This window comes from Dreissena polymorpha, chromosome 4 (genome assembly GCF_020536995.1).
Source record: "Dreissena polymorpha isolate Duluth1 chromosome 4, UMN_Dpol_1.0, whole genome shotgun sequence".
NCBI classification, from domain to species: domain Eukaryota; kingdom Metazoa; phylum Mollusca; class Bivalvia; order Myida; family Dreissenidae; genus Dreissena; species Dreissena polymorpha.
In genome coordinates this window covers 50,242,065-50,263,799 of record NC_068358.1, presented here as the reverse complement: position 1 = coordinate 50,263,799, position 21,735 = coordinate 50,242,065, and the positions used below count along the sequence as shown (strand labels likewise).

Here is a 21,735-nt window from a genome sequence, read left to right as displayed (position 1 = left end):
TATTATTATTATTATTATTATTATTATTATTATTATTATTATTATTATTATTATTATTGTTATGTAACCAAACTGTCTACCTTTTTCACATTTTGGTGGTAGGCCGCTCCATTTTCCATTTTGGAGGCATATTATGCTGGTATAACCGATTAATGTTGAGCCTGCTTCACAGTTGAAATTTATGGATGCATTTACGTAAAACGAAGTATTGTTTGCCAGCTTCTCTCTGACCAATTCGTCCGTTTGTACCGAATTATTTAAATGAAACCATGGACATACTGTAATAAAAATGGATTTATATGGGCATTTGTAAATACATGCGTATATTTTAATACTTAAACACTAGGTATTATTATATTTAAAAAATACAATCGGGAACATTTGACTTCATTTCAACGCCAGTGGCGGAGCGTTCTGTACCATGAGGCTTATAGAAAACTTGAAAAACTGACAAGAGAAAATATCGTTTTGTCATTTACTTAACACTTTCGCTGATCAAGATTGGGTCTTCTTTTGTTTTAACACTATTTAACTAGAATAGATATGCATTTGTTTGTTACTGAAAAGGCGCACGGACGAAGGCCCAATATTAAACAGAACTTTACAATTATAAAAATACGACTCTAGAATTTGACACAGTTCACAAATGTGTAATGTTCTGTCATATTATGGTTTCAGTTATTGTTCTTGGTCGCGCTTTTGCGGGATATGGGCATAAACAATCTACAGCTACTGTACTGTCAGTGGGCTCTCTTAAGGTTAATTTCACTGGTAAATACATGGCTCGCGCCATGTTACGACACTACAAATTGCTGAGAATTGGATCTGCAGTTTGTGCGATTGTTTGAGTGTTTTTCGTTAAATAAGGAGTTCAATACCATCAATAATGCATTGTTCGAAAAAATTCTCGGGAAAAGGCTTAAAACTAAAAGGTAATACGGCAGTGTGCAAGGTCGGAGTCAGTTCGCATGAAGGCTAAGAGACTAGAAAATATTCATGTAGAATAATACAGTAACTAATATTAAACTCAATTGCAGTCTTGAGAAAACACGTGCACATCGGTGAAGCTTTTGTATGTTTATAAAGGGTTTCGTATAGTTATTTTGATAGTGCAGAAAGGTAAAAAGTCATATCCAAAATTTGAAAACCGCAGTTGTGCATTGTTGAGTTTTAAGACATAGCATTCAAGAAGATGGGCGCTTCACGTGAGTAACATGTAAATAGGTCATGTGTTTACCTAGCAAATATGTCCTTCACATGCAGATTGGGTATTGTCATATTGGGAAACATAAGAGGTGTGTTTCGATCGATATATATTTCATTGCATAGAGTGTGCATGTTTATACCATTATACACAGTCGTAGTATCTCGATTAATCTTTTAAGCCGATTAACAACACTGTTAACGCTTTCTTCATAGTAAGATTTACTAGTGTCAGACCTATACTAAATCGTACTGCTAAGCAACAAATATGTTTTTGATAATGTGTCATTTTTAAACGGACTTCCTCAAATCAGAAAAAAGAATATGAATAAACACATAATCCTTTATTATTCCAATAACATGGAACTATTAGATTAAATATCCCGAAGCGAGCAAGATAAATATAAAACATAAAGTTTAAAACAAATAATAATCGGAAATATATGCGATAGTCGATAAACAGTATTTATCTCATTCTGATGAAATGTTGAAAATTAACGTCATTATGTGCCCATATATGATAAATGCCGGTGGAATGTTCATCTATTTACCAATACGGGCTCGGTAAAAGTCCCTTAGTCTTCACATAATATTGGTCCTGTGTATAAACACATGTGTAATTAGTCAAAACAATTTTGAATAATGTTCGGACGCGTGCTGCAAATTGTTTTTGGTACCTGTGTAATGTAATACCTTTGTTACATGTGCGGAACTAGTTTGTGTTAAAACAATGACCATTGTGTCAATAGGTGTTACCTAATAGTATGTGTGTTGAAATGTGTGTAGAATGTAGCAGTATTTTGACTTTTCGCAAACATGTGCATCAAAAGCTTCCACTAAACATACGCAAAATTCACCATTCTGTATATTGGTTGGACGAAACTATGTTGCTTAACTCACTCTGTGCTTTATTTAAATCAATTTGAACATGCTTATTCACGATATTTGATAAAGAAACACACGTTTTCATCTCAAATGTATATGTTTGTATACGTATTCGGACGAGAAAGTAGATGCTTCATGACAACGCAAGAACCCGCAGTTTTATGCACATGTACACAAACACTGTTTCGAGTGCTGGATGTTAATACAATCAATGTTATCTAAATCTAATTAAGACATGACTTTTTTATTTCAAGAAAGTGTATTTGTATTGAAATATTCTCACTCTTTTGTGGACTATATCTCAGCGTCTGAAAATTTTGGAAGTGTGTTTACGCACCCGTACCCAAATGAAAGTACCGTAGTGACATCACTATAGGAATACACTTGTACATGCCTGCTCGAAAAATCGACCAGTGTGCACTCGTGTAATTGCACATCTGCGATATTTAAGTACATATCTGAACAAGTATGTATCATTACTATCAGACTGTTCTAAGTACAAAAGAACAAATATGCGAAAGAAAATCAATACAATTCACTCAATTCCATTTGCATGTGCATCACGAAGGAAACATACCGGCACATGATCCAAAAGTGTATGAGGGCCAAGAAAGATTTAAATGCAACTTCATATATGTCGAAAATGATCTTAAACAAGCAGTTGATGATATTAAAGGTTGCTTTAGAAGTGTGATAAATTGTATGAAACAGTGGACTTATAGATAACTCGACATGACAATCACAACATACCAGCAGGCACACAGGAACTGAACTTCGACATGGTCCAATTTCCATCACCTTGACAAGCTGCTATCTCGCTGTTTTCCCCAGAACTGACATTAACGACGTACCCAGATTTGCATACCATTATTGCTCTCGATTTAAACGTTGTTAGGTTTCCAACATATGAAATGTCTTGATATTCTCTCGGTGTAATGGTCCCACAATCTGTTTTAAAGAAAAAGCACATTAAAAGGTCTCAACAATCCTTGGATGTTTAACAAATGAGGTCATTGTTACAGACTTGACAGCTACTCAAGTGCACATAATGTTCATTAACTAGCGGTTGTGTAAATGTGTTTCGTTCAAATAGTTTGCATATTTCTTAAACAATAATAAATCAGATTTCATTTGTCTTACCAACTATGGTACAGTTGAAGTTGTAGTTTGTCCAAATGCCATCGTAGTCACAGTAAGTCGTGTCATTTCCGTGAAAGATGTAGCCTTCGTTGCATTGTATTTGTGAATACGTACCGTAAGTTGTGCTTTTAGAAGTCAAAATCGCATTCAGTATCGTATCTAATGGCCCACAATCTTTTGTAAAATAAAACACCTTATTACATAAAGGCATCGATACACTTTTAGAAAACCTTTAAACGTAGAACTTAAACAAGACGAGAAGGCAGACATTTTATTTTATTTCTCATAATTCGACTCAAACACATGTTAGAACTTAGCAAACAATGACAATCCAGAAACTGTATAAGATTTGTATTTATTGCCCAATTCTTTTACAAGCTATCACCATCTATAATCAAAGCGCTGGTGACATTGAAAGTATTTTGGCAAGACACACGAAACATTTTGCTTATGTAAACGTTTAAGAAACAGTTGTCAGAATAAAAATCTTAATGGCTTTCAAAAAAGGTTTGAAAGAATAAGTACAAATAAATGAAACAGAAGTGATAAAGTTTTGCGAAACACCCTACATCAATAGAAAAATCACAAACACGTATCCTGGGCGCTTGGTATTTTGCGAGCAAGTAAATACCCGGATGTAAATTTTATTTCTGATTGGCTGGACGTTTATTTATGATATTGTTTTAATTTATAGAAAAATAGTTCCCCACAATTATGTCCGTTGTTTTAATATTTAGAAGATGAAGTTAATATTTTTATAACTATTATAGGCTCCTCTGAGATATGTGTACTAGGTGGTATTTAAAGTTATCATTACATCATTATTATTTACGAGACTGAACGACTTCTTTCATTTGGATGCTTTTTCTTAGTAGTTCTTGCGTTTTTGATGTTACGTTTAATTATGCTGCTACAATCGCTTCATTTTCTCTGAAGCTGAAAGGAACAAGTCGTTGTTGTTGTGTTTTTGTTGTTGCTGTTATGTTTATCGACCACATTACTTAGTCAAAATATTACATGCATGCCGTATTTTGGAGCACACGTTCTGAAGTTGTTCATCCTTATTCAAATTATTCAAAGAATTTCAAAAAATATGCAACATTATTTACAGACTTATATCAACATGCTTTATTTTGATCCCCTCACTTGCCGCCCAAAAAAAGCAAAATTAATGTTTGTAGTCACAACGTTTAACGATATTAAAAGCCCTGAAAATCTCGCCAGTCTGCTTCAAGAAAGAATACAATACGTAATTGTCAGGTTACCTAAAATCGAGAGTCTCCTGGTAGCGATAATTTTGTTTACATTAAGAACGAGGCTCTCGTAATGACGACACACCCATACGCTCCGAGAGTTTGTTGGACTTTCATAACTACGCTTAAAACGAAATAGTCAAAACCCGATGACTCGAACTCGTTTGACTCGATTTTCTGGTTGTCTTGAACTCTCATCAAAACACCGCTTTTCCTTTCGGTGCTATATACTAGTATTATTCTTAACTTCTGTTGGACGGCTCGAATTCGCGTCGGGCGAATTATCGGATTGCTCAAACTGTTTTCACAGTCCCGGTGGCAATGTTCACACGTTTTTATTTTTCGTTTCGCTAGAACTCGAATTCAAAAGCAGAAAATAGTACGGGGTTGAGGCAGTAGGAATACTCTTCAACTGAAGATGTAAATATATTGCAGATTCGTGTTATTGAACGTAAGTAGAAAAGAAAGCGGTTGTGTTGAATTACGGATGGCTCGAACTTTTGTTGTCGGTCCCGGTGAGTTCAAGCCATCGGGTTTCGACTGTACAAACACAACCAATATGAGGGGAAAACAAGTATACTTGCATTTTAAATTCTTACTTCAACTAAAATAATCAACATTCATTCATATTCCATACATTTTATTTGTCCTCTTCATTAAATTTCCACATAATTGCAAAGTGGAGCTGACAACTGCGATAGTGTAAACACCAAATTTGAAATTATTTAATATATTTTTAAATAATTAAACTTTCTCCCAATTCTCAGAAAATGTTGCATGAAAACTTCTAGCATTATAACTGTTCACTCAGGTGATATACACATGTTCATTGGGAATACCCCGTCCCGATGAGAAATTTAATTCATGATTTTTTTAATGGTAACATATATGTCGAAAAATTATTTGAACAAATGTCGAACGATTGTGTTTATGTAATTCTTGAGCATTTCATGTGCCAATGTTGCTCGAAAGAAGAATGAGCGATAGAACAAAAACTTGTTAACTTGTAAATAGAAGTTAGAAAAAAGTTTAATCACTCTTTAAGTTGATATAAAATATGTTCTGTGAATACAATTTTCAAGCTTAGTTGGCATAAAATCTATATTAATTGAGTACTCTCACTTTCCGGTGTGACGTCTCGATACGAGATAACCACGCGCGTAGTAATTGTTATTGCGGATTTGTATGGAACTATCGGCTTTGTTTGGTTAAAAACGCGCTACATGAACAATTTTGACATTGGTTAAAAAAGAATAAGATACATCTTTTAAATGGTTTTTGTTTGCATTGTTTGCATTAATTCAGCAATCCTGTTACTCGTTTCCTTTAACGCTCGATACGCGGTAACAGGAAGATATTTATTGGAATGATGGCATCTATGAAACAAGTTGTAGAACTACAATAATTTAATAAAAATCTCGTTCCCATCCAGATTTTTAAAGGAAATGTTCACATATTTTTCGGCATAGCCGTTTTCCTCAGCATTTCAACTGTAATTACATTTTACATAACGCCAGTAGACCCGAATGAATACACTTAATTGTGCTAGGTCAGTAAATCGTCAGAGGATAATCGTCAATAAACGCCTTTTATTGATAACACAGTATTGTTATTAATAAAACCGATTTTAAGAAAGGAAACAAATTAAAACCTGTCGGCAAATATAATTTGTCTTGTATTGCGAGACAAAACTACTGAAGTAATATAGTGCCTATGATAGTAGAGAAATCGTTTAACTATCTAACCACACATGTGTGACGTATGCAAGCCAGAAAAGGCTATCGGTGCGCCAATTTGCACACAGCGTTACTCCAATGTTTTGTCGGAAAGTATTGTGGTTTGATGTTCCATTTACAATAAGCAATCATATTTTTAAAGATCCGCGTCTTGCGAAAATGGGTCTTATGCAATATGCTGCCAGCGTAGCTCCAACCCAGCTTGCTTATCCGCGCAGTCTTGTCAGGATATGCATACGTTATAGGCTTCTCTGGAGATACCACGAAACATTGCGTGCTTTTTAAAGCGGAAAGCGTAACCCCTGACCAGAAGGCGCAAGTGCGCAGGCTGGTCTTGAGCTACGCTTGCCGCATATGCCATAAGACCAATTTTCGCATGACGCGGATGATGAAGTAATATTATTTGTATATGTGGAAAGAAAACTGTGTTTTACTCGAATATAAGCATACCATATGTTTCGATGACGAAAACATTAATTTATTGTCAACCATGTGAGGACACATATGGTGTGATCTCTCGAAGTAAAATTTGTATCTACGAATATTAAAATGAGGTTTAATATACGTGAACTTCATAACAAACATTTCATGCGGTGGCTATGCGACTATTAAATGAAAAAAACACAGCACAACTAAAATCTTTGTTTCTTGCTTAATAACTTGTCTTAAATTTGATAATTTAAAAATTGCAAAGGTTTGTAATAGTCTTAACCATTATTATAGTATGAAAACAATTGAAAAAATCTGATGCCGTCGGGATGCGAACCCGTGACTTCTGGATCTGTAAGTGAATGCGCTAACGCTGAGCCACGCTTACTTTTATGAATTGACACGGAACATTACACATATTTTAAACGTTATCTATATCGTCTTACAACATCTGGGCATTTTTATCTCTTGAAAAACACACACCTGACTGCAAGACGTGTTTCTAATTTTCGGTACAATAGTCTATTGGCATCCTTCTCATTGACTCAAAATAAAATGACTAAAACTGGGATCACCGCCTTGGAAGGATCAATCTAAACCATTGGGGGTTTAACCCATTTATGCCTTGTGGACTCGCCCATCCTTCTAAATTGTATCAATTTATTTCTTAAATAAGGGATGTCTAGTATATTTATTTCCATATTTATAATATTTCTTACAGAAATTCCTTAAAGCAAACAGCGTATACCCAGATTAGACGCCGCATGATGCGGCGTCTCATCTGGGTCTACGCTGTTTGCCAATGCCTTTTTTCTAGACGCTAGGCATATATGGGTTAAAATAACTCACCTAAGGGAACACAATCCTGGTACCCATACATGTCCCAATTGCCACTGCTGGTGCATTCTGAATAATTCCTGCCTTCATGATAATATCCTTTGTTACATTCGAGACTTGCAATAGACTTATATGTTGTTATGTTTGTATGTTCCGCATACCAAACAGTCCCGTGTTTTAACGCTGGTAATAAACCACAGTCTGTAAGTAAATAAGTTATTATTAAAAATTTCATTTATAATTATATAGCGTCGTCATTAAAATAGGTATGCATTTGTATCAAGAACTTTTCACAAAGTGATGTTTGTAATCTTTTGAAGTTATGACAAACCAACATTCGGATTGTGTTGAAAATAATCTTTTAAAATATTCCGTTTTTAGAAACCGACATTACATATTGTTGATAAGATCGTTAACATTTAATTATTATACTGCTTTCGTTCTGATCATTCTGTACATGCAGTATCGATACGTGACTTTTATGTTGCATAATTAATATAAGTTTGAATCTTGTAATGTAACCGTGAATCCCAAACCAGAACATTTTGCAAGACTCAATGGTACGGTCTTAAAGCATGATACGATGAATAAGTGGACTTTAAATAAAAAAATATTAAACCCCTAATTTTCGTTTATTAGTGATGGTAATAAACAGAAGTCTGAAATCACATGATTCGGTTTGTTGTCGCTCCAATAATTACCAAATAATCACCCTCAAAAGCTTAAAGAAATTAAATTGCCTTTACAAGTACATACACTGACTTTATAAACTGTATATATTTATAGAGAGTATGGGAATTGCTATTGTGAGTTTGTACTTTCAGGGTCCGGAGTTGTGTTTGAATAACTTACCGATGATGTGACATTCTTGGTCCGTGTTAGTCCAAACACCATTGCTTAAACAAACTGACACATTGCTTCCATTTACTTTGTATCCTTCCTCGCATGTAAATCTTGCCACAGATGCAAATGTGGTTTTACTGGCATAAACCGTTCCATTCTTTATTGAAGGCGGATGCCCACAATCTATTGTTAATATAGGTAGTAAATTGTTAACATTGTAATCGTAGCTATTTCTTACAACAGTAGTCGACATTTGTTGTAAATCTACCACAGTACAATAACACAAATACTCTGCCTAATGTATTTTTTCTGACAATTAAAACAGCTTCCCATTGAGTTTTGTTAAAAAATATATTATGTTACCTGATACACTAAGATTTCGTTTGAACGTTCATATGAATTGACATTGATATAAGTTAAGTCAAGTAAAGCACTTAAAAAGTACATCTTCAAAGACTATTTGCACTATACTTTGCATAATAAAAACATAATTTTCTTTAGGATTTTACATATAGTGTTGGCTTAAACTATACACGGGATATAACATTATATTTAGTCCTACCTATAGGAATACAGCTATGCTCAGTAGAGTTCCAGAAGCCGTTGATAGTACATACTGAATTCGGGTCGCCTGTCAGATTGAATCCTACATTGCATGTCAGATTTGCGATGGACCCATATGTTGTGTCCATCGTATAGGTTATGGTCCCATCGGTCAGCGATGGTAATTTAGCACAATCTGTTACATGCAGAAAATGTCATTTGATAACACAGTTTCAATATAAATACTGTGTATAAATATTATTGCATTAAAACAAACAAAGATTTTGTGTATGAATACCAGCTAATGTTAAATATATTAATTGAACTAAACTTAACTTAAAGGTGCCTTCTCACAGATTTTGGCATGTTTTGAAGTTTGTAATGAAATGCTTTATATTGATTAATGTAAACATTGGATCTAAAACGCTCCAGTAAAACATCAAGAATATAATTAAAAAAAGAAAAAAAGTAAACCTCAGCAGGGCTCGAAACACTGACCCATGGAGTCATGGGGTAAAAAATCTACCACTTAGACCACTCGGCAATCCGTCCTCACACAATGAAGGATATATTTTATACTTTACATAAGCAATCCTCGTAGTTTACAAAATATAACAACAACAACAACAGAACTCTCCAAATTATTAAATCGTTTCGCGTTGCAACGCTTATAATTTTCAGGTTTTTAAATCGTCAACAGATGCAAATAATGGCTATTTTAAGGCATGGTAAATGTTCTGTTTTACCTTTTCCTCACAAATATCATAACTAAAATGAAAATTTGCGAATCTGAAACAACTTGTTTTCAATTTTGTCAATTCACCAAAACGTTAAAAGGCCCCTTAAATACAATATGTTAAATAATTACCTATGATAATACAGGATTGCTCAGTTTGTTTCCACCTGCCGTTTCGTTGACATGTAGTTGACATACTCCCGTTCAAGGTGTAACCTCTATTACACGCGAATGTAGCGTTAGATCCATATAAAGTGGAATTATGTGTTACTGTGCCATTCGAAGGAGCTATCGGTTTACCACAATCTGTAAAATGCACACAATTTTAGTTCATACATAGCGTAAAACCTGAATTATATAGCATTAAGCTTGTACATACAACTGAGACCTCAAACAAAGGGGATATTAAATCACGCGCAAATATGGTTTGCATATTTTGTGAACGAATACAATGTTGAGGTCATTATGAGTATACGTTGACATCCTTTTTGTGTTCTTAAGGTTCATGTAGAGGCTTCAATTTGAAAAATGTGGGACCCCTAGCATTGAACTCAAATTTGACTAAAGGAAGAGTGCCACATTGAAAATGTATACATATATGCTTTAAAGGATGTTTTTCCTTCAAACTGCTACAAATTTTGTACATCAACGTATCATAACAACCACAAAATCAATAAAAATACAAAGCGATTTTAACAATAAAATATACATTATTTTCAAAAATCTGAATCATGTTTATTCCACGTATTTCGGCGGAAAATTATATAACTAATGATTAATATCGACATTGACGAGGGCAAGTTACGCTTGATTAGTAAAAAAAGTTTACATATCTAGAAATATCAAAACTCGAACACATGTCATTTCATCACCATGGGGGCAGCCATTTTTAAATTAATAAAATAGAAAGAAACATGCTAAAAACTCACTCATCGCCTAATTGACATTCCAAAACGGTTGACAATGACAAATGCATTGGATTGTAATCTTTCCGTTGATGTTTGCAAACTGCACGATCAGACCTCATAAACACTCAAAAGAATAACTATGTAAGAAGCATTTCACCAATGTTTACAATCGTTGTCGAATCACATTACTTATATTATTGCGCATAAAATAGTACGTTTACAGACTGACAGAAAGATCGATACGTAACTCCGTTCAATTCATCACGGTATACTATTATAATGATCATATATAATAATACATCGCTTTAACAATCTAAAAGTAGAACTAATTCTTTTAAACGGAGTTTTTAATAACGAAAGTGAAAACAACGGAGGTTGGATGGATATTCTGTGAGATGCACTTCGGCTCCAGAAAAACAATACAAATAAACTAAAAAAGACGTGTGGGGGACAATTTTCAGCTGGAAAATATTTGAAATAGGGTAAGTGATGATATCTCTACGTGGTCATTTCTGTTATTTAGTGCGATCTCTTCTGATTAATGTTAACAGTTGTTTTACTAGTTGCCACCCAACTGTCAAAATAAGATATGTGTTTTCTCAGGTATGTGTATACACATACCCGGTTTTCTCACCACTGCACGTGGTTTCGACCGATTTGTTTTGCACGTTTTTCTACGGAACACAGCGATAACCACGCTTTCAAAATGGGTAGAAGGAATCGAAATATAAAATCAATCGGTTTGCCAATTTCTTTATATTCCTTTACAATTTTATATGTCGTCTGCAATCTATTTCAATTTGAGATGGTTTAAAATTTGCAATTTGGTTGAGAGGTAAATAACAAAATTGTTAAGCCTTTGAAATAGAATTGTGACTCTTATTATCCACCATACCTGGATTTTTAAAAAGTAGTTACGTTTTAGTTATTTTTAGAACTTTGTTTAGGAAATTTATCCAAAAAAGGCAGTTGAATAAATACTCATTTGTTGTGATATGACAATAATTTTCTGTGAAATGTTGCTAACTTGACCTTGTATATGTATATAGCTTTGTATTTATTCAACTTAAGGTAGTGCATATCCTTCCTAACTTTAGATTGAGATTTTGTAAATAAGTGTAAAAATGTATTGGTTTTAAACCAAAATATTAATAAAGCACACAAATATTGAATGTCAAAAATGTGATAATGTTATTCTATCCGTCTTAAGCTTTAAAATGATATATAGTTTGACCATATTGTACCACATTGAATGAAGAAAAACCAAAGCGAAGTTTTAATGAAATTTAACCCCCCAATGAACCTTAAGTGTTCTTAAAGTTTAAGGTGTCAAAGCATCATGCACACAGCACTGTTTTCGGTATAACAATTGTTCTCTATAATAATATGCTTACCTATGTGTTCACAAGACGGTAACTCAACACGAGACTTGTTACAATACGCGTGAACTTCGGATATGATCGGTTTATATCCAACGCCGCAATAGAAGCTCTCTAAAATAACAAATCGTCATTTTTCAACAGCGGAATGCGTAATAAAGTTATTTAAATATGACCAGTTCTTAATGTTATAATATAGAATAGTTATTATGTTTGAACTATACATTATTACAAAACACATGACTATATTTATTGAAATTCGAAGTTAATATATATGTATTATATGATATAATGTTTATATCTGTGTGAGTACACTTGTCATTTCGTATTACCTAACTGGATGTCATCAATTCCGATTAATGCGTACTTTACACTGCTTGCAACGAAGTCAACCTTAACAGAAAATAAACAGTTTGTGATAATTTAGATCGATGTCAAGCCTTTACTGTTGTCGTTTTAATAAATGCTGTATTTATAAAATACAATGATCAAATTAGAGAAACCTGGCACGCATATTGATTCTTTTCCTGTTTTTTACCACACAAGTAATGAACAATTTTGACAAATTTTTCTTTAAAGATTGATGCTTTGAGATTGTTTTTATTATGATATTAATCTATGTTTTGTAAATGTCATGTTATCAAATTAAAAAAAAGTATCATTTGTCGTCAACGTTTATTTCGTAGTTTACATATCTAGCGTTTTACGCTAATTAAAATTAAACTAATTTGTTCATGCAATCGATATTTATGGACAAATATTTTTGTGAAATAGTGTTACTAAGAAATATGTATAAGTTGTATACAATCTTAATGTAATCACGATTATTGCATACATTAGAAAATGTTTGGCAACCAATAAGCTTACATAATATGTATCAGCTTCTTCTACAACCAGGCCTTTTATAGCTTCCCAGTTGGTCATCCCCATACGAGTAATGTTCCTGATTACATCTGTCTCGTTGTCTACTGTACGTGACCTGATATAAAGTGTTCCCATGGAACCAGGAAGAATGTTGAAAAACTGGACATAAAAACTGAGACATGCTGCCCCTGCTGGCATTTGCTGTGTTGACGCATATGGATGTATTTTCGTCTCTTTGTCGAATGGCGTTTCGAACAATGCAAATGAGTTTTTGTCTGAAAGATTAAAAACGTGATGTACTCATGAACATGTATACGTTTAAGTTATGCAACAGTTACGAACAAAACATGAACATTTATAGATAATTGTATACTTGACATTAAATTTAGTATGTTAGTAGTTAGGGGTATAAACATTCTTTCTTTCTCAAGAATTATCTATTTTAATAACGAAGTGACAAGCATTTATTAAGCCTTTGGTTTTGAGTCATGGTTAGTGGCTCATACAGATTTGAGAGCACTGCCACGTGATTCTTTTGCAAATAGGTTTTTGTGTAGCTTAATATAATTCCTTTAAATGTATATCTGACAAAGCAGATCGTTATATAAACATAGTACATAATACAAACAGTTAATTTGACCATTGTAAAGCTACTGTTACGATTTCCAAATTGACAGTTTAGAAGAAGCATTTAACGTTAACTTGACGCAAAATCATTCAAATTGTGTAAAAAAGAAAACGTGCACGATAACACCAACCCATTATAAATTATTAAAACAAACAATATAAAACAACCAATCGTTCACGGTGTCTGGTCCTTGAGGAACATCTAGTTGTTATTGAATTAATCCTTATATTGGCAATGAGTGTAATGATAGACCATCAATCATTTGCACTCGTTTTTCTCTTGCATTTTGTAATACTATGTTTTGTAATTATGTCATTGTTTAATTTCAAAGGAGACCCAACACAAATGAATATGTTCAAATGAAAACCCTATAAATATATATATACCGAACATGAACATTGCTAATGTTTAATTTCAAAAAGAATGCCCAGCTAAACAAACTTATAATTAGGCAATCAATTTAAATAAGATGTTACGCTGAAACTGTTCGCGGATAGTCAAATTTCAAATCACTTTTGTGATAAATCAGAGCCACTAGCCATAGGTTACCGGTATTATATTTTACATCTTACATCTTTGCCTATTATATGAATGGATTTTTTTTCAATTTTTTAATTATAATAACATTAACTTATAGCCATCTTTCAATACAATTGAAAGATAATTTAAGTTTTAATGTCAATAACAATGGAACGTATACATGAACCATCACACAAAATATATCCAACTTAGTAAAGATTGACTGAAACGGTAGTAGTTGATGTTCCCCTAATGTTACACACCAAGTGTAATATATTATTTAACTTAAAGCAACTGAACTTCTGCATTGTTTAAACGCTGTGTAACTATTGCGTAATATATTATGCATACTTAGTACGTAACGGCATGGTAACGAAATTGAACAGAATGAATATGCTTATTTACGAACACTTTGCTTATGTATCATACATAAAGTAAAGAATTTACATTCTAAACCTACTTGTGTCTATATTATTGATTTTTAAAGGCAAAACGTTCAAATTGATTAAAATGTTGAAGTATATATGAAAACGACTGCTATGAATCTTGAGGTCCAATTTAAAATTAAAAATGGAAAATTTGGCTGCCTTAACGATTGCACTTCACACATTTAAGAAATTTAAACACAAACAGAATATACAATAATGAATTGTTTCTTGAAAATCGAACTGTCCAATATTTTGACAACAATTGCCAATGTATTATATGGTATTACAACAGCTGTGAATGGAATATATTGATATTGAATCGATTACCGTCACTACTATAAGTTTTCGGATAGGCAAAGTTTCTTCAGTGTTTTGTTTTTCTTGTCCGAAAATTTACATCCCCGAAAATATTCTTAGACAACAAATTTAGAGACAAATTAACAGTATAACTAATGTATTTTATAAAATCAATACATTTAATTTATTGTGTACTAATTAACATCAAACATTAGTTCCTAAACCGATTCTCACCATGCATTAATCAGAACGATTTGTTTCATTCTATGATCACTTCATAAACTTTCAGGTGAGGCAATTTTCTTTTAGCAATATACCAATATATTGACCTTAATAACGCAAATGTTTTATGACCGTTGTAAAACAAATGTATATTGTGTCACTGAATAAACGCAAATAGGTTAATTTTTTTATTAAATAATACAAGAGTCCGAAATTGTAGGGTTATACATTGTTGGGAGAAATCTGGGTGTCCGAGAAATTGGATTTACACAAAAACAACAAGAGTTCCGCGGTCGGAGACATATGCTGCTCCCCCCCACCCAACAGGGCTTTGAACTAGTGACCTCAATTTCAATAGGGGACATCTACTGTCCAAGGCAAATAAGAATCTGAAGTATCAAGCCAATCGGTCTATTCGTTAATGAGTTATTGATCGGAAACAATGTTCACACTTATTGCGACAGTGACATTTACCTTTCACTTAATGACCCCAATTTTGATAGGGGTCATCTACTGTCCAAGGCCAATGCGCATGGGAAGTATCAAGCCAATCGGTCAATTATTTGACGAGTTATTTAATAGAAACGCTATTCCCGCTTATTGTGCTAGTGACCATGACCTTTGACCTAGTGACCCCAATTTCATCTACAGTCCAAGGCTAATGCACATGAGAAGTATCAAGCCAATCTGTGAGTCAGTTGACCTGTTATTGATCGGAAACGAGTTCACATTGAGTGTGTAATAGTAACCTTGACCTTTGACCTTGTGACCCCAATTTCATTAGGGGTCCTCTACTGTCAAAGGCCAATGCACATGTGAAGTATCAAGCCAATCGGTGAATCAGTTGACGAGTTATTGATGGGAAACGATTCCACACTAAGTGTGATAGTGATCTTGGCCTTTGACCTAGTGAACCCAATTTCAATAGGGGACATTAACTTTTAAAGGTCAATTCACATGTGAAGTATCAAGCTAATCGGTCAATTCGTTGACGAGTTATTAATCGGAAACGATTTTCACACTTAGTGTGATAGTGACCTTGACCTTTGACCTAGTTATCTCAATGTCAATAGGGGTCATCTACTGACCAAGGTCAATGCACATGTGAAGTATCATTGACGAGTTATTGATCGGAAACGAACTGGTCTACCGACATTCAGACTGGTCTACCGACAGGTCTACCGACAAACATCCAGCAAAACAACATACCCCTTCTTCTTCGAAAAAGGGGCACAATTATATAAATAATTATTTTGGCTTGAAAAAGGGTATCCTAAAACTTAGAGTAATTACGCTGGAAGTCAAATATTATATGAAAAGATAAAATCATATTCATAATCATAATGTTGTATTACTTTTCTACTTGCTTTCGAATACAATAGCGTTATATCAAATCTTCAATGGAAGAACGAAGATTGGTTAAACATTTATAAAGACCGTGGAATTCGCAAGATTTCAAACGTATATGAAAACGTTCGAAAGTATCGTAGATTTCCTTCAAAATCTTACGAATTTGTTATGATACTGGGAAAAGTGTACACATCGGTTTAGAGTAATAATTAAAACGTAAACACTCCATTGGTGTTATGTTCAGATACATTTAAATATCAAACAGTGTATAAATTATGTGTACATTATTAAGTTTTATTTAAGCCTATGTTGACGTTCTCAGTGTGAAAAACGAGTTTACCTGCATTATTTGGAAGTTGTCGACTCTTGAATGGGAAATCTCCGTTCCAAACTCTCCACTGGTCACCAAATGAATATCCGCAAGTTTTATTGTTCGTAAATGAGCAATCACTTTCACACGTACGACCTATGATATCTGGTGAGTCTGATGACATATCTGTTGATAATAACATAAATGCCATGGATATGTGTGTATCTATTGTATTTATGTGTAGACGAGGGAAATAGGTTAGTACAAACGCATATATAGTGTATCTGTATGTCATCTGAAACTTTTTACAATGCCACGAGGGGCTATGATAGTTCAATTATTTACCATGAGCATGTGTACACATAGGCCATTACCATGCCAATGGCCAACATACACTGACGTAAATAAACTTCCAGTGGTTGCATGGCCACTTTAATGATAACGCTAAGAATATTAAGCAGCATGTGCTACTGTTTACATTATATATATATCTTTCTAAAGTACCCCCACTTACTTGCTGGAACACACATGTGACATGTACTGGACCATCTGCCCGTTGTTTCACACCGTGAAGTACTCGATCCATTTAATATATAACCACCGGCGCAGCTAATTGTAACGGTTGTCCCCAACACGCTTTCATTGGAAGAAATATTGCCGTGTACTGGTACAGTGAGATGACCACAATCTGGATACATGATAGCTTTTATGCTTTTATATTTGACTATATTTGCTATACATTCACACAATTACCGTAAGTGAAACAACCTTTACACCACACAATCATTTTGTGTGACACGTCTCCTCTATCTGTCATGGCAATAAGTTCTTACAGAGAGCCAACATATATATCCAGGGTTAAGTTATACATAAAATGTATAATATATGCCTAATCACATGCCATACAAGCATTCATAATATGTACCGCCCCGACACGCCATATTGATGTTTCTGCATTTAATTTAATCGTAAGTACGAACACTGTTCTGATTGAGGAAATTCTTAAATATTAAGCTATTTATTTGTATTTTAATCAAAAAATAAATTGCGAACGCCAGACTATCAAACGTTTTACCACACTATGTAAATGAAGATAGCGTTATGATCATTTTTAGATAACAATGGACGACAAACGTGTGGTGGTTTCCGGTTATAATCTTTATTATCAGTGAAGTAACACACGCTTCCTATTAATGACTGCACGGTATATTTAAAACGAGCTACATTTGTAATAAATTAAATTATTTTTGTGAGCAATGCCATCGCTCGTTAAGTATACCTATGAGAATACAGGTTTGTTGCGTTGTATTCCACCTTCCATTTGCTTCGCATGTCGAAGTGTTTTCACCGACCAAAAGATGTCCATGGTCGCATGTTATCGTCGCAATGGAACCCACTGTGGTATTGACTGCAATCACAGACCCGTGCTCAGGAGCTAACAGTTGTCCGCAGTCTAAGGAAATATAAATGAATGTAATTTGTAGATTTGTCTTACAAGACGGAGTATACTAATGACTCTAAAACAATAGTGCTTGTGTGTTTAAAAATAACACACTAAGATTTACACGAATAGCTATTACCTTTACGATTACGTTATAATTGAGTAGAAGGGTATAATATCATTCATTTGAATAGTAGATCAGGAAATGCATAATTGAAATAGACGGTCAAATGTAAACAAAGTATATAACTAGGTATTCGGCATATTACAAAATGCAAGTTGATAACATCTTGAACTTTATTCATGAAATATTTACCACGAAAACGATACCGTTTTAGTGGGGTGCCGGTCAACTCGCACGGTAGTCAACTCGCACGTGTTTTGGTCAACTCGGAAGTGTTTTTGTCAACTCGCACTTTGTGAAGTCAACTCGCACACCCCCAAAAATATTTTAATGTAATAATTACGATGCAATCGACAAGATTTTGCATTGTGTTTTACACAAAAAACACATCTATCAGAACACTAACCTTTACACACTGGCGTATTGGTATCCCATTTCCAATTTATGCATGTTATGGAAGAAGGACCGTCCAACAAATAGCCGTCGTCGCATTGAAATTTAGCAATTGTGTTCGCGTACACCACTTTGCCGTGAATCAGCGATAATGTTTCACATGCTGTTCAAATAAAAATCGAGTCAACATGTTTTCCATGGCATTTGTAATTTTCAATGGTGATATTCAATATCATAGGCATTCGTATACATTATGTTCTTAAGCAGTTTATGCATATACGTTTTATAATACATGGGTGCCAAAAAGATATTAAATGACAATAATTCATGCAATTAAATGCGAGATAAACAAACATAGCTCTGACATCGAGGTACGTTAATTTACATCATTTGTAGTAAGGATCTCAATAAAACTAACCTCTGCATACTTCTACATTGTCCAGTCCAACAAAACCGTCATAATCTTCATCTGCACTAAACATAATCTAAACACCAAGTTGTAATGCTTATGTCATTCATTTAAGAAACTTCATTAATTAAAATGTGTTTCATTACAAAAAAGTTTAAGTATACATATAGTGAAGGGGAAATATTGAATATAACATATGATCTGTTTAATTATTTACTGTATGTATATGTATTCACTATCTAAGCATATAAAACACACTGATTTCGCACTTCAATTTATTTAAATTACATTTTTTTAATTACACATTTTACCGTGAAGTTGTCAGTTTCATTAACGCTTATCTGTTCGTGCGTCCAGTTCGTTTGTACATTGTTGGTGCTGTTCCAAAGTTGTTTAGCATCCTTCGTTGATGAACCTATTGTTTTCAAACTTAGCACACCCGTTGTTCCAGGCGTGGCATACCAAAATGAAATTTTGTATTTTTCAGCAGGTAGTATGGTTGAGTTTATTGTGATAGATGTGTTGGTGGTGTTTACTGGTCGAAATAGCAAATAAAATCGATCATCTGTAATTGTAATATATAAAATAAATGTTTATGTCAACACTTAAATTGTAATATAACTTAACGAAATCGTCTTATACTTTGATGTTTTTCAAAAACAGTAACTGTTCAATGAAAAAATTAACAAACGTATCTTAATGTAAATAAAGACTATGGATTCATCCAGTATTGTTATAAATACTCGGTTACATTCGGAATGCTCTATGGTTACGGCAAATCAATTGCTTGTTCACCTTGTCCTGATGTTAAAAGCACTTTTGATACTGATGATTGATTATCGACCGATTTTCCTTCTGTTGGTTGCCAATCAGGCATTAAATTGTAACTGCACGTGGTTTTGTTCGGGAACGTGCAGCTTGCTTCCGGTACAGGAAGGTACACTGCGTCTGGCACTGACATGCAGCAGAGGCATCCTAGATAAGTTTGGACAACATGCAATTGTATACGTGCTACATTTGTGAGTTCTTGTACGCAATTTATACAAAATACAAATACCTCTTCATATATTTAACGACGGCGTGTATTTTAAATTAACCAGCGCATTCACAGATTAAACATATTTTGATTGACATACGTAAAATAAGTTAAACAACGTGGACAATAATTACGTGCTTTTGAAGGTCGATTGTTTCGTGATATTGTATAACAGATATACTAATTGACATCATTTTATTTACTATGCAATATCAATATATATGATATGGGCTTTATATTGTTCAAAAATACACATATAAAGAAGAAAAAAGTCCAAGTTTAAATATTAATTTCGCAACAAGTCTTACCCCATTCATACTATAAGCCCATTGCCCTAATAATTAAAATTACCTCGCACAAAAAACATAATAATCGATCCATAATAAAAATTAGCACGCATTGTATTGTCCTAAAATCCTAAATTCAAAACTGACTGTCACATTCGCCTGTGTTCTGGTAGGCTATCGACCTCAATACGAAGAAGACGTTCCTTTATCTTAAAATTTTAGGAAATAGCCACTTAAAAGCTTAATGCATCACAAACTATGCATTCATATCAATATTTCATGTCAGTATCGTCTAAAGATAACGCGCACTAGACACACGTGTTATTTAGTGACACTATTTCAATAGAAAACTACTATTTATAAAAATCATAAAAGTAAGTCCTATAAAAAAATACACGCAGATTTAATGAAACAAAGGTTCACAACAACTATATAACAACGATAATAATAGGTGCATACATCCAATATTGTACTACATAAAGTATGAATATGGTTACACAAATCTTTTAAATATGGTCCAAATGTGTAGCCGACAACGCTCATTTCTACCATTTAGTCCTTATCTTTACTTTACATTTCGACCTTGAATTTACTGTCATCTGGTTATTACGTAAGACAACCGATTATATAATGGTGAACATGTGTGCCAAATTATTGTTGAAATCATCAATAAAAGAAGAAAGCACGCCCTATATTAGGACACAATTTGCAGTGTTTGACCTTAACCTTGATGCGAGACACATGGATCTTGCCTACGAAACACCGATTCAAACAGGTGTATATATGTTTTTAGCCAGGTGGACAACACACACATGTACGTTTGACATTCTTTAAAACTACCGATATTATGTAAATGTTAATCGTGTTTTCAACAAATAAAATAAACACTTAAGCTTTGGTTCAGATAACACTTACTTTTTCTTTCTTGTTTTTCAATCTCTTATTGTTATATGGGAAAAGCATAAATGTTGATATACAAGTATCCCCGTCATTTTAATACCAACAAGAGTAAGAAACATACCATTCGTGTTTATCTAATCTAGATATTTAGTTGTACAATTTCAAGGTACAACGTTGTTAAATTTAATCTGGCGAAGACAGGTGTCCTTACCTCCTGCTAATCTGTTGTTGAATGCGTTTATTTGCTTAATTGGGAATAAGTGGTTCATAATTTGTTTCACGGCACTTGGAAGGAGATACGCTTAAAGCTAAAGACTAAAGGTTAGCTCTTGAGATAAAAAACCCACAATGATAATGATATAGTATTGGATGAACGTAAAAATTGTCATAACATAAACTGATATTCAAAACGATGAATGTTCGGTTCGGTACTTGTTAACATGTTCCGTTTTACCAAATAAAATAAAATCTATGATATCAAATACGCAGATTGTCCGATGTTAACACATAATACCCATTATCGAATTAATGAGTCTGATTTGCGCATACACATCTTAAATCGGTTTTTAGTACTTACGCAGCAATTATGGATACAAAATACACACCGAAGCTGCACTGTAGTAGGACACGGACTG

The 21,735-nt window shown here is 33.7% G+C and overlaps 1 protein-coding gene across 2 annotated transcripts in view; it reads right to left on the bottom strand.

The window, feature by feature from the left end:
* LOC127877524 (adhesion G protein-coupled receptor B1-like) overlaps positions 1-20,497 on the bottom strand; it is a 469,993-nt gene extending 449,496 nt beyond the window's left edge. The window contains exons 1-18 of one of the 2 annotated variants that reach the window (XM_052423465.1): positions 20,348-20,497; positions 19,673-19,852; positions 19,189-19,442; positions 18,887-18,953; positions 18,482-18,631; positions 17,790-17,963; positions 17,025-17,198; positions 16,541-16,696; positions 12,760-13,031; positions 12,225-12,285; positions 11,908-12,006; positions 9,738-9,911; positions 8,889-9,065; positions 8,336-8,509; positions 7,496-7,684; positions 3,229-3,402; positions 2,839-3,036; positions 81-278 (exon numbers count right to left, since the gene is read on the bottom strand). In XM_052423465.1, coding sequence (XP_052279425.1) covers positions 81-278; positions 2,839-3,036; positions 3,229-3,402; positions 7,496-7,684; positions 8,336-8,509; positions 8,889-9,065; positions 9,738-9,911; positions 11,908-12,006; positions 12,225-12,285; positions 12,760-13,031; positions 16,541-16,696; positions 17,025-17,198; positions 17,790-17,963; positions 18,482-18,631; positions 18,887-18,953; positions 19,189-19,442; positions 19,673-19,838 — 2,857 coding nt within the window. In that variant the 5' untranslated portion in view covers positions 19,839-19,852; positions 20,348-20,497. Of the gene's footprint in view, positions 1-80; positions 279-2,838; positions 3,037-3,228; positions 3,403-7,495; positions 7,685-8,335; positions 8,510-8,888; positions 9,066-9,737; positions 9,912-11,907; positions 12,007-12,224; positions 12,286-12,759; positions 13,032-16,540; positions 16,697-17,024; positions 17,199-17,789; positions 17,964-18,481; positions 18,632-18,886; positions 18,954-19,188; positions 19,443-19,672; positions 19,853-20,264 lie in introns of both variants that reach the window. The other variant, XM_052423464.1, reaches the window with a different exon arrangement.
* Positions 20,498-21,735: the final 1,238 nt, after the last annotated feature.